Source organism: Hemiscyllium ocellatum, chromosome 7, assembly GCF_020745735.1.
Source record: "Hemiscyllium ocellatum isolate sHemOce1 chromosome 7, sHemOce1.pat.X.cur, whole genome shotgun sequence".
NCBI lineage: Eukaryota > Metazoa > Chordata > Chondrichthyes > Orectolobiformes > Hemiscylliidae > Hemiscyllium > Hemiscyllium ocellatum.
Window position 1 is genome coordinate 20,845,588 of NC_083407.1, and position 13,289 is coordinate 20,858,876.

A 13,289-nucleotide genomic window follows, 5' to 3' on the forward strand; every position below is an offset into this window, starting at 1 on the left:
GACCTTCATCAGAACTGGTCCACCATCTGATCTCCAGCATCTTCTCCCTCCCAAATTCATGGGAGTATCCTTTTCCCGAACTAGAGTTCCCATTCCAAAGCCAGATCACATCTAAAACAGGAGCTCTGATATCATGGAAGTGCAAGTCCCAGTGGTTCAAAAGCACTGGGTCTTTATAAATCACATTTATAAAAAAATTTAAATGATTTTCAAAACTGTTTCTGCCTCAATGCTCTTCCTCCTAGGCCTTACTCACACAAGAAGGTTCAGGAGAGGTGAGAGGGAGCATTTAAAAATCAAACATGGATTATAAAAGACAGAAAAAGATTGTGTTTTGAGGAAGGGTTACTGGACTCGAAATGTAAACTCTGCTTTCTCTCCCCAGATGCTGCCAGATCTGCTGAGTTCCTACAGCAATTTCTGTTTTTGTTATGGATTGTAAAAGTCCCAGCACTCCTGAACAGAACCATCGAGACTTACACATCCACATCATCAGAACTTTAGCTCTGGATCTTGAATGGGACCCAATTCCAGGAGATTGAAGTAGCAAGAGGGAGGATCAAGCAGTCTGGGGTTTGCCCTATAACTCGGAGGGTCAGGGTTTGGATAGAGGTCATAACCCAGAGGGTTTGGAAGCAGGAAGGGGCTGCAGCAATGAGGAGGAGCTGTTTGGGAAGGTTTGCTGAACAGAAGATGATACTATAAGCAGCAAATTACATTTTTCTTTAATATTTTAAAACTTTTATAAAAATATTTCACTTGATAATGTAAAATGCTTCTGTTTGGAGGGTGTCCTGTTTCTATTATTCCTAACGGGGAAGGACCTACAGAACTATAATTGCCATAGTCCCAGAGGCTGCTCTCTTGTTTGAGAGAGGGAGAGAGAGAGATGACAGGTGGTGAGTTTAACCTGAGAATTACCATACATCAGGTGGTGGAGGTGGGGGGGCGAGTTGAGAAGAGGAGACCTTCACCGTTCTGAGACGTGGCCTGGGTTGCTGGCATTACTGTGCTTCACATACTAGCTGTCCAGTCAATTGAGCTAACCACCGCCCACCCACAGTTTTAATATATCACTGAACAGTTGTGATTGTCAAGGAACTTTAAGTGAGGATTTACAGAATAGGTGCTAAGAAAATTCCCCAGTGTCGTCAACACTGATTTAGAGTGGCTGCAATGCGAATGGAGGCATGCATAGATCCTGGTAGGGTGAGAGGAAGTCAATGTTAGCCAATTGCTGTTTGTCCTGGAAGGAGCATTCTTGCTGTGCCTAACTCTGCAAAGTGTTATATGAAGTGAGCTTGCATTTGCATTCATGGTCTCAGGATAAGACGTTAAGCAGCATTACTCAGTAATTTGAACAAGTGTGGAAAGCAGTAGTACCAGATTCATCACTTGGTGCTATCTATAGAACTTTTATATTCTCCATTATCTTGTGGGTTAAATTGGAAAATCAGTTTTCTTTCATTTTATTTGACAATTGCTAGCAGATTTGCTGCAACATTGCTAGGCCATTGTGTAAGTTTATTCCTTTCCATAGTGAGGAAAAGGTAGTCATCAGTTTTCCACCAATGAAGAAAATTAAAAATGGACCTGTTAGCCTGAGTCTATAAAGAGTAAGATACCAACACAGCATGTTTTGCTTTGCTTGCTAAAATAATGTCCAGGAACCAAAACATACGTGGGTGCTTTAATGAATTTTATTTTTCAACTACACCAAAATTTCCTACACCAACAATCTGGATTATATTGTTCCAGTAACTGATTTCAGAAAGAACCATTTGCATTTTGTAATAAAACAGTATCAAATCTACTGTGTCATTTCTTAAGTGCGGCAATACATACTGACAGGTTTGACCATGAGAACGACATGCCTGCAGTTTTGGCAGAAAGGTTTCCAGTGAATGTTCTCTTTTTGGGTCAACATGGCATAGGGGCTCTTTTCTTTTGGGCAAGTATCAAACCACCACCCACCACCAAACTTGGAAGCACAGTTAGCTGCATCACCATCAGTGTCATTATCCCTTGAGCTAAATGGCAAATTATCAACCATATTTTCAAAGGTTGCCAAAGCATCTCCAGCACCACCCCTGTATGCACCAAGTTGCATTCTATAGTGTGTGCTCTCATCACCCAGCCGGAAAATATCATACTCAGCATAGCTCTGTTGAGTCCAACCATTTTCCTCCTCATCCATTACTATTCTTGCTTTGTACCATTTCTGGCTGGTTAGGTAGTACATATACTGATTGCCAATGTAGTGGTCACCCTGAATATTGCCGAACCCGTACTTGTACGCAGTCCATGTTTCATTCCATGTCATCTCGCTCTGCCTGGTGTTCCGATGCAGCACCGTCCATCCACCATTGCAGTCATAACTCATGTTACAGTTGATCACAATGGGTGGTGTTTTGTCTAGTGGTTCTGGCTGGATCACGTAGAGGCCATCATCAGTGAAACCTCGGTGAAGAAGCTCATTGCAATCTCTTGAGTATTTTGCTATGACAATAAGAATTTAATTTATTTTGCAGTGCTTTTCCATGTCCACACTTGTATGATTAATTATACCTTGTGTCTTAAATTTATTTGATAGTTATTTAAGAAGATCGCACTACATTATGAATAAACATGCAATCCAATGTAAGCAATATAATTTCTAAAAGTCTATTTCTATCAAGCATGCTATTTATAGAACTATTGTATTATCTATTGTACAGTGTTTTACTTTGGAAGAATGTGTTGCTTTTCATTTCATTCAGTAGTTACTCACAGATTTGTTCAGGATAAATTAGATTTGATTGATTTCATAAGGACAGAAGCATTATACCAGTAATGAATCACAATGGTTACTTTGCTATCAAAATAGAACTCTGTGTGGTATAAACTGACCAATCCTGTTAGGGCCTGAAGACCTTGACACAAGACCCAGACATTAGCTGGGGCCAGCTGGAGTTGATCAACTTGGCTCATTTGAGATTATGCCCCTCTTCTAAGATATGGGTCTAAACTCCAAACCATCAGCTAGGCTGAATGATTAATACTGATTGGGGAACTGCTCTTTTTTTGAAGCAGCTGAATCAAAGATGAATTTCAACTAAGAAAACACTTAACAATCCGTTGATACCATTCCCACTGTTATCTCTCAATCAACAAAACGAGTAATTTGTCTTAAACAGAAACAGAATTTACTGGAGAAACTCAGCAGGTCAGGCCGCATCTATGAAGAGAAAGTAGAGTTAACGTTTGGGTGACCCTTCTTCAGAAATTACTACTGTCTTTTGAGCAATTATTTGATTTTGCTGATGTGTACCAATAAACTTGCATTTTACCTACAAAACCAGGAGACCATACCTCAACTGTAACTTAATAAATGTGAAATACATTGGGTCATGATGGATATAGAAATGATAAGAGTCTAGGTAACATCCAATTAGATCAATCAACCATGAACTACTGAGGATGATTTGTTTGTTGATCTCTTGTTGCTTATAGTCCTTCAGCTTTTCCTTTTTGCCTTGATATACTTTTCACTATGAGACTGAAATGTGTAATATATAAAATGTCACTACATACATGGAAACATCTTCATGTCTAACCTTAGTACACTATGCCCACCATTTGAGAGAGACAATGACTTTCTAATCAGAGGCCCAGGCTAATACCAAAGTAGATAGTGGAACTTGAACTCAACTAATCCATCTGGAATTGAAAGCTCAGCTCAGGATGATAACTGTGAAACTATGAAGAATTCTCATGTAAAAAAATCTCTATTTCACTAAAATCCTTTAGGGAGAGAAATTTACCATTGTTACCTGGTCTGGCTTATATATTATTCCAGATCCCCAGCAAATTGTTACTTCTTAACTGTCCTCTGAAGTGGGCTATGAAGCCACTCAATTCAAGGGCAATAAGGAATGGGCAACAAACGTTGGCCTTGTAAGTGATTCCTTTGTCCCGCAAACAAAAAAAAGTGAAAAATGTGTGCACTATGCCCTTAATTTCTTACGTGTGTAATAGTTGAGGACTAGAAGAAATTTCACAAGACCACAAGAAATGGAAGATATAGAATGTAGGGAAATAGATGGTGACATCTTGAAAAATGTGCACATTACAGAGGAGGAAGTCATGGATGTCTTGAAATGCATAGAAGTGGATAAATCTCCAGGACCTGATCAGGTGTACCCTAGAACACTGGGAAGATAGGGAAGTAATTGCTGGGCCTCTTGCTGCGATAGTCATATCATCAATAGTCACGGGTGAGGTGCCAGAAGACTGGGGATTGGCTAACATGGTGCCACTGTTTAAGAAAGGTGGTAAGGACAAACCAGGGAACTATAGACCGGTGAGCCTGACATCAGTGGTGGATAAGTTGTTGGAGTGAATTCCGAGGGATGTATATGTATTTGGAAAGGCAAGAACTGATTGGGGATTGTCAACATGGCTTTGTGCATGGGAAATCATTCTCACAAACTTGGTTGAGTTTTTTAAAGAAGTAACAAAGAGGATTGATGAGGGCAGAGTGGTTAACGTGATCTATATGGACTTCAGTAAGGCGTTCGACAAGGTCCCCCATGGAGACTGATTAACGAGGTTAGATCTCATGGCCACTTTTGGAATATTGCATGCAATTCTGGTTTCCTTCCTTTTGGAAGGATGTGGTGAAACTGAAAGGGTTCAGAAAAGCTTTACAAGAATCTTGCCATGGTTGGAGGATTTGAGCTATAGGGAGAGGTTTAATAGGCTAGGGCTATTTTCCTTGGAGTGTCAGAGGCTGAGGGGTGACCTTATAGAGGTTTATAAAATCATGAGGGGCATGGATAGGGTAAATCAACAAGGTATTTTCCCTGGGGTGGAGGAGTCCAGAACTAGAGGGCATAGGTTTAGGGTGAGAGGGAAAGATATAAAAGAGACCTAAGGGGTAACCTTTTCATGCAGAGGGTGGTATGTGTGTGGAATGGGCTGCCAGAAAAGGTGATGGAGGCTATGACAACTGCAACATTTAAAAGGCATCTGGATGGGTATATGAATAGGAAAGGTTTGAAGGGAAGTGGATCGGGTGTTTGCAGGTGGGACAAGGGTGGGTTGTGATATCTTGTCGGCATCGATGAGTTGGTCTGAAGGGTCTGTTGTACATCTCTATGACTCTAAATAGAAGCAGTAATCCAATCATTACCTTGAGCCTGATCTGCTCTGGCATTGGACAAACTTTGACTAATTTGATTGTGGACACAATTACTCTTTCCTGGACATCCCCTCCTAAAAAAAACCATTAATCCTGCTGTCAATCAAAGATCTATCTAAATCAGGCTTGAGTACAATATCCCAGTCTTCACTGTCCTGTGGGGAAAATAATTCCACAAACTGATACTGAGGGTAAAAATGTTCTCCGCATCTCTGAACTAATGGGAGACTCCTATTTTTCAACTCTGTCTCCCCAGTTCTAGACTATCCCACCAAGGAATACTGAAGAAGGGCTTATGCCCGAAACGTCGATTCTCCTGCTCCTCGGATGCTGCCTGGCCTGCTGTGTTTTTCCAGTATCACATTTTTCAACTCTGATCTCCAACATCTGCAGTCCTCACCTTCTCCCTGTACATTTAAGTGTGACAACTTCATGCAAAAATTGACAAAAGGACTCCCTACCCTGGCAAAAGTGAGAACTGCAGATGCTGGAAATCCTGATGAAGGGCTTTTGCCTGAATTGTCGATTTTCCTGCTCCTCGGATGCTGCCTGACCTGTTGTGCTTTTCCAGCACCACTTTAATCTAAGCTCCCTACCCTGCCTATCCAATCTCTCTCTCTCAATTTCTCTGTTTAATAATCTCAAAATCGATATGGTTACTCCAAAAAAATGTTAACATTTATATTTGGAAAGAAAAAGTCATTTCAAAAATGATTCTGTGGACAGGGCAAACCAAAATCCTTCCTGATGGTTTGATTTGAAATCCCAATGCTCACCAGGTAGTTGACCAAATCCTAACTTGCGTTATTGGTCAGTACTACCAGTGCATTACACTGGTATCTTCTGAACAATTTTTCATGCATTCACATTGGCATTCAAATCATATAATTAAATATCTTTTTAAAATAAAAGTTATAAGAAAATACTGTTTGTTCTCAATTGTGATATCTCCTTAAAAACCAATACACTTATATGATATATAAAGCTGGCATTGTCAAAGCAGTTGCAACAGAGATGGAGGACCTGGGAGAATGGAATAGAATTTTTACAGAAAGCCAGGTGTGAGGATGTATAGTCCAGGTAACTGTGCGAGTCATTGGGTTTGAAGTGGATATTGATGACCAGCCTATCCGCAGCAATGGAAGCAGTTAACAAGGAAGGGAGGAGTCCGAAGTGTACCAGGTGAAGGTGAGAGGAGATCAGAAGCAGAATAAATAAACTTTCCAGTTCTGGGTGAGAGAGTGAAGCAGTATCCTTGATGTCATTGATGTACTGGAGAGAGTTGTGATTGGGAGCAGGAGTAGGACTTGAACAAGAAATGTTCCAGATACTGCACAAAGAGACTGGCCATACTGAGGCTTGTGAGCGTACCCATGGCCACAGTCTTGACCTGAAGAAAGTGAGACGAGTGAAAAGAGAAATTTAAAGGAAGGATTAAGTCACCAAGGGTGGCACAGTGGCTCAGTGGTTAGCATTGCTGCCTCACAGCCTCAGGGACCTAAGTTCCATTCCAGTCTTGGGCACCTGTCTGTGGGGAGTTTGCATATTCTCCCCATGTCTGCATGGGTTTCATCTGGGTGCTCTGATTTCCTCCCAGAGGGTTGGTGTGGACTTGCTGGGCTGAAGGGCCTGTTTCCACACTGTAGGGATTCTATGATGATGATTAACATAAATGCTCGAGCAACATTTGAACTACAAAGACTGTAAAGAGATTTCAAGATGGGAAGCGTATCCTGATAAATGCATGGTGAGCATTAATCAGTTCCTTTCTGATCTGATCAAGGCAGAACATAGAAAGCTGCACCATAACAAGCCAGAGGAATGCTTGAATACAATGTCAAGGGCATAATTGTAACACTGCTCCTTATTGAGCCCATTTTTAAAAATCAAAGTGTAAAAGTAAAGATTGAGGAAAAATCTATTATAATCACACCAAAGTTTTCAGAAGAAATATTATTAAAACAGCTCACCTTTTTTCAGAAGCAGATCTCTCAAATTTATGATGTCTTTCACTTGGTGTGAACGTACCATCTCACCATTAGCTACTCTAAGTTTCAGGTTTTTGTAGATCAGTGTGCTTGCAGCATCCAAAGTAAAACTTTGAGCAGACAGCAGAATAACAGTGAACGTTATGAACTGGGTGTTGAAATTCATGATGGAAAACCTGCAAGAGGATGAACCACAAGAGTTAATCTTATGAGTTTAACTTCTAAACTTGCAACAAATTTCTTCACACTTTCTGAGACCTTTGCTGGGAGAAGGTTAGACAGGAAATAAATTATAGGGTTTACTGTTTGCTTTTTATACTGGTGATCTGGATGCAAATAGCCATGAACCATTAAAAATTAACTATAGTTTTATAGATAGCGAAGTTTACATTGAGCATGAACGGAACATGTGGTAAACATCTTAACAGCTGGAACATGTAGGGACTATCCAATTTCATCTTGTCTTTTATTGATAGACAAATACACATTCCAGGTAAGCTACTAAACAACTACTATCTAAAAATGAATAAATATGTTTGCAAAGCAAAATTAAATGTATCATAGGTGTGATAATTTTAGTTTTTAATTAAATAATTTTCTCCAATAAAGTTCCCGCCAATGAACTTTGATGCTTCATAATTCAAAAAGGAACTTTTTCATGTGATCCATCCTTGCATGATTACACTAAACTTGAGTTAACAATTAACACTTACCGTCAGTGCTCTAGTATTGCACTGTAATGCTCATAATCGTACCACAATTTGGTGGAGGCTCAGGGATTAAGTGAAGGTCATATGAATCTTCAAGCTCCTCAAAAAACCACGCAACAAATTTGTCAAGTGCCTTGTGGGATGTGGGTAATTTGGTGGAGATGAATTGATCTCTCGCTATTGGGCACTCTCCTGATCAAGTGACACAGCATCGGAAAAGAGTTGTCTCCAACTTCCCTTTCCCCCCAACCCCTTTCCTGTCCTCACACATACTGGTCCGTTGTCTCTCTGTGATCCTCAGCCTCTGCGGCAGTTCAGAGAAGGTTCACTGGGATGATCCCCTGTTACGGAGGGATTGCCTTATGAGCAAAAGCTAAACAGGTTGAGAATCTACCCAATGGAATTTAGGAGAATGAGAGATGCTCTCTCTGAACCATTTGAGTTTTTAAGGGTCTTGACAGGTTTATGAGGGGATGTTTCCCAACATGGGAGAGTTGAAGCAGAAGGCATAATCTCAGAATAAAAGGGTGCCCATTTATTAGATTACTTACAGTGTGGAAACAGGCCCTTCGGCCCAACAAGTCCACACCGAAGCGCAACCCACCCTTCCCCTACATTTACCCCTTACCTAACACTATAGGCAATTTAGCATGGCCAATTCACCTGACCTGCACATCTTTGGTCTGTGGGAGGAAACCAGAGCACCCAGAGGGGAAAACGTGCAAACTTCACACAGTCGCCTGAACCCGGGTCTCTGGCGCTGTGTGGCAGCAGTGCTAACCACTGTGCCACCGTGCCGCCCATGACTAAGATGAGGAGAAATTCCTTCACACACGGGGTTGTGAGTCTCTGGAACTTCTTACCACAGAGAGCTGTGGGGCCTGAGTCCTTGTGTGCATTTAAGGCTGAGATAGATAGATTATTGTTTAATCGAGGATTAAAGCATTGTGGGGAAAGAACAGGAAAGTAGATATGAGGAACATCAGAGCTGAAAATGTGTTGCTGGAAAAGCGCAGCAGGTCAGGCAGCATCCAAGGAACAGCAGAATCGATGTTTCGGGCATGAGCCCTTCTTCAGGAATCATGCTCTCCTAAAGAATGGCTCGTGCCCGAAACATCGATTCTCCTGCTGCTTGGATGCTGCCTGACCTGATGCGCTTTTCCAGCAACACATTTTCAACTCTGATCTCCAGCATCTGCAGTGCTCACTTTCTCCATGAGGAACATCAGATCAGCCATGATCTTATGGAATGGAGGAGCAGGCCTGAGAGGCTGAACACCTTAGTCTCACTCTGATTTTGGTAAAAACAAGGACTGCAGATGCTGGAAACCAGATTCTAGACTATAGTGGTGCTGGAAAAGCACAGCAGTTCGGGCAGCATCCGAGGAGTAGGACAATCGACATTTCGGGCAAAAGCCCTTCATCGGGAATATTCCTGATGAAGGGCTTTTGCCCAAAACATCGATTTTCCTGTTCCTTGGATGCTGCCTGAACTGCTGTGTTTTTCCAGCACCACTCTAGTCTAAAATCTCACTCTGATTTCGTATGATTTTATGGTGGGCACGATGCTATCAGTGGCCACTGATCTCATTGGTGATGCTGGAAATGAGTTGCTGTTGGTATCTAATTGTTTTATAGCTCTCAGCAGCCTGCCCTTGTGCAGTCACGACCTCAATCATAGTTCAGCACGAAAAGCTATTGACCCTTTCCTGCCCTGATCCTTGTGATTCCAATCACACCGTGAGGCTTGCTCTTAGACCATAAGACCATAAGACATAGGAGTGGAAGTAAGGCCATTTGGCCCATCGGGTCCACTCTGCCATTTAATCATGGCTGTTGGGCATATCAACTCCACTTACTTGCACTCTCCTCGTAACCCTTCATGAATTTATCAATCTCTGCCTTGAAGACATTTAACGTCCCGGCCTCCACTGTGCTCTGTGACAATGAATTCCACAGGCCCATCATTCTCTGGCTGAAGAAACGTCTCCTCATTTCCGTTCTAAATTGATCCCCTCTAATTCTAAGGCTGTGCCCATGGGTCTTAATCTCCCTACCTAACGGAAACAAATTCCCACTCTTTCTAAGCCATGAGTTATCTTGTAAATTTCTATTAGATCTCCCCTCAACCTTCTGAACTCTAATGAATACAATTCCAGGATCCTCAGCCAATCATCATATGTTAAGCTTACCATTCCAGGAATCATCTGTGTGAATCTCCGCTGGACATGCTCCCGTCCCAGTACAGTGGTGCCTCGGAATCCGAATTTAATTCATTCCAGGAGGCTGTTCAGATTGCAAAAAGTTTGGATTCCAAAACGAAATAACGGAAAGTGAATTAATCCATTTCTGGACTTAAAAAAAAACATTTTCAAGACAGTTTTAACTGCAAATACTCTTAGTTAAAGTAAAATAAGATGAGTAAAGGACCTAAATATCAAGTAATAATAATAAAAACAAGAAATAAATGTACTAACATGAAAATAACTTCATTTATCTTAGTGAGGAGTGCTAATGATGCATGTGGAAGCTGGAGAGGAGGAAGGAGGGAGAGGGTTTACTGCTTGGAAGGTGAGTTACCTTCCATAATAACATCAGGTAACTGTGCTTCTGCTGTTTGCTGTCTTTGTTTCTTCATTGTCGTAACACTAAGACCACTTGTAGAGGGCTGGGGCTCACTGGACTGGCTTTCTTTAGAGAACCACCTTTCAAAAATTGTCTGGTGTTGACGACTATTCTGAATTTTTCTGAAGTGGTCAATCACATTGTCATTGAACATGTTTATGCTCCCGTTGACCACTGCCTTGTTAGGCTGCCACTTTTCAACAATGGCCTGTGTTTAAGACCACAGGAAGCACAGTTCCTTAATTTCAGCACTGAAAATGTTACCACTAGGTTCCTCTTCCTCCTCTGAAGAAATTTCCCCCGCCACTTCTTCTTGCTGCGTCTTGTGGAGGTGCTGAAGTTCTTCTGTGATGAGTTCATTCTTGTGATCCTCCACTAACTCCTCCACATCCTCTTCACCCACCTCCAAGCCCATGGACATGCCCAGAGACACAATAACAGGCACAACAGGTGGTTCTTCGAAGCCTTCTAAGTCTCTCCCTGCAACACATTCAGGCCAGAGTTTCTTCCAGGCAGAGTTTGTTGTCCTCAGAGACACTTCCCTCTATGCTTTGTCTATGATTCTTAAGCAATGGAGGATATTATAATGATCTTTCCAAAACTCTCTGAGGGTCAGTTCGGTCTCGTTTGTCACTTCAAAGCATCTCTGGAACGTAGCCTTGGTGTACAGTTTTTTGAAATTTGAGATAATTTGCTGGTCCATGGGCTGGATGAGAGGAGTGGTGTTGGGGGGCAAGAACTTCACCTTGATGAAGCTATATTCGCCCACCAAATCTTCTTCCAAGCCTGGAGGATGAGCAGGAGCGTTGTCCACCATAAGAAGAGCCTTCAGGGATAGATTCTTTTCCTCAAGATAAGCCTTCACAGAAAGGGCAAACTCCTCATGAATCCACTCAGTGAAGAACTGCCTAGTAACCCATGCATTCATGTTTGCCCTCCATATAACATTAAGCTTGGTCTTCATGACATTGTTCTTTTTGAACATACGTGGATTCTCTGAGTGTTACACAAGCAAAGGCTTTATCCTGCAGTCTCCACTAGCATTACCACACAGCAAGAGAGTAAGTCTGTGTTTCATTGGCTTATGGCCTAGTAAAGACTTCTCTTCATTAGTTATATAGGTCCTCCTTGGCATCTTTTTCCAGAAGATCACATCACAATTGAACACCTATTGTGCCACACATCCCTCGGTGTTCACAAACTCACTAAATTTCTTCACAAAATTTGCCGCTGCATCCACATTCGAACTAGCAGCCTCTCCATGCACAACAACACTGTGGATCCCAGTTCTCTTCTTAAAGTTTTCAAACCACCCTCTACTAGCCTTAAACTCATCACTGTCAGCACTACTTCCAGGCATGTCTTTTTTAAGGTCAGTGTACAGGAGCCTGGCTTTCTCCTAAATTATGCCCTCAGAGATGGGATCACCAACCGTTTTTCATTTATCCACACTAAGAGGAGTTTTTCCACCTCGTCTATAAACTTCGATCTCTTAGAGGTCAGAGTCGTAACACCTTTTGCCACATTAGATACTTTTATCACTTCTTTATTTTTCAGAATCAGACACACCATCGATTTTGGCATCTCAAACATGGCAGCAAGATCAGACACACACATACCACTCACACGCTTAACGATAAGTTCTTTCTTCAACTCAATTGTCGTTCTCACGGACTTCCTCTTACTCTTATTTGCTTCATTGCTCTTCTTGGGTGCCATGGTGAATGCACAAAGGTGATAATTTTAAAAATCAGCACAAATCAAGGTGAAAACACGAGAAAACTAATGATGAACACACGAGAGGTGCTTTCACGACTACTTCCGGGGACGAACTGATCAAACAATGTGCAACCTGAACGGTACGTGGTGTTCGGATTTTGAAAATGTGTTCTGATTTTAGGGCAAAATTTTCTCAAAATAATTGTTCGGATTCCGACTTGTTCGAATAATTGGGTGTTTGGATTCCGGGGTCACCACTGTATGTCCTTCCTGAGGTGTGGGGCCCAAAACTGAACACAGTAGTCTAAATAGGGCCTAACCAGAGCATTATAAAGTCTCAGAAGCACATCACTCCTTTTATATTCCAACCCTCTTGAGATAAATAACAACATTACATTTGCTTCCTTAATCACAGACTCAACCTGCAAGTCAACCTTTAGAGAATCCTGGAGGAGCACTCCCAGATCCCTTTGTACTTTGGCTTTATGAATTTTCTCACTATTTAGAAAATAGTCCATGCCTGTATTCTTTTTTCCAAAGTGCAAGACCTCACATTTGCTCACATTGAATTTCATCAGCCATTTCCTGGACCACACTCTTAAACTGTCTAAATCTTTCTGCAGCCTCCCCACCTCCTCAGTACTACTTGCCTGCCTGCCTAACTTCATATCATTGACAAACTTCGCCAGAATTCCCCAAGTCCCTTCCTCCAGATCATTAATATATAAAGTGAACAGCTGCAGTCCCAACACTGAACCCTGCGGGACACCATTTGTCACCAGCTGTCATTCCAGAAAAGAACCTTGCATCCCAACTCTCTGCCTTCTGTCAGATAGCCAATCATCAATCACCTCAAACACCATGGACCCTCACCTACTCAGTAGCCTCCCATGAGGTATCTTATCAAAGGCCTTCTGGAAGTCTAGATAGATAACATCCACTGGGTTTCTCTGGTCTAATCTGTTTGTTACTTCTTCAAAGAATTCTAATAGGTTTGTTAAGCATGACCTCCCCTTACTAAATCCATGCTGACTTGTTCTAATCCGACCCTGCACTTCCAAGAAT

The 13,289-nt window shown here is 41.8% G+C and overlaps 1 protein-coding gene across 1 annotated transcript; it reads right to left on the minus strand.

Moving 5' to 3' along the window:
• Positions 1–1,825: 1,825 nt before the first annotated feature.
• Positions 1,826–12,224, minus strand: LOC132817325 (angiopoietin-related protein 7-like). Its single transcript, XM_060827735.1, has 4 exons — positions 12,125–12,224; positions 10,739–10,985; positions 7,153–7,346; positions 1,826–2,499 (listed from the first exon to the last, which is right to left on the minus strand). Exons 1-4 carry the CDS (start codon positions 12,222–12,224, stop codon positions 1,826–1,828), a joined length of 1,215 nt encoding a protein of 404 aa, XP_060683718.1.
• Between the last annotated feature and the right edge of the window lie 1,065 nt (positions 12,225–13,289).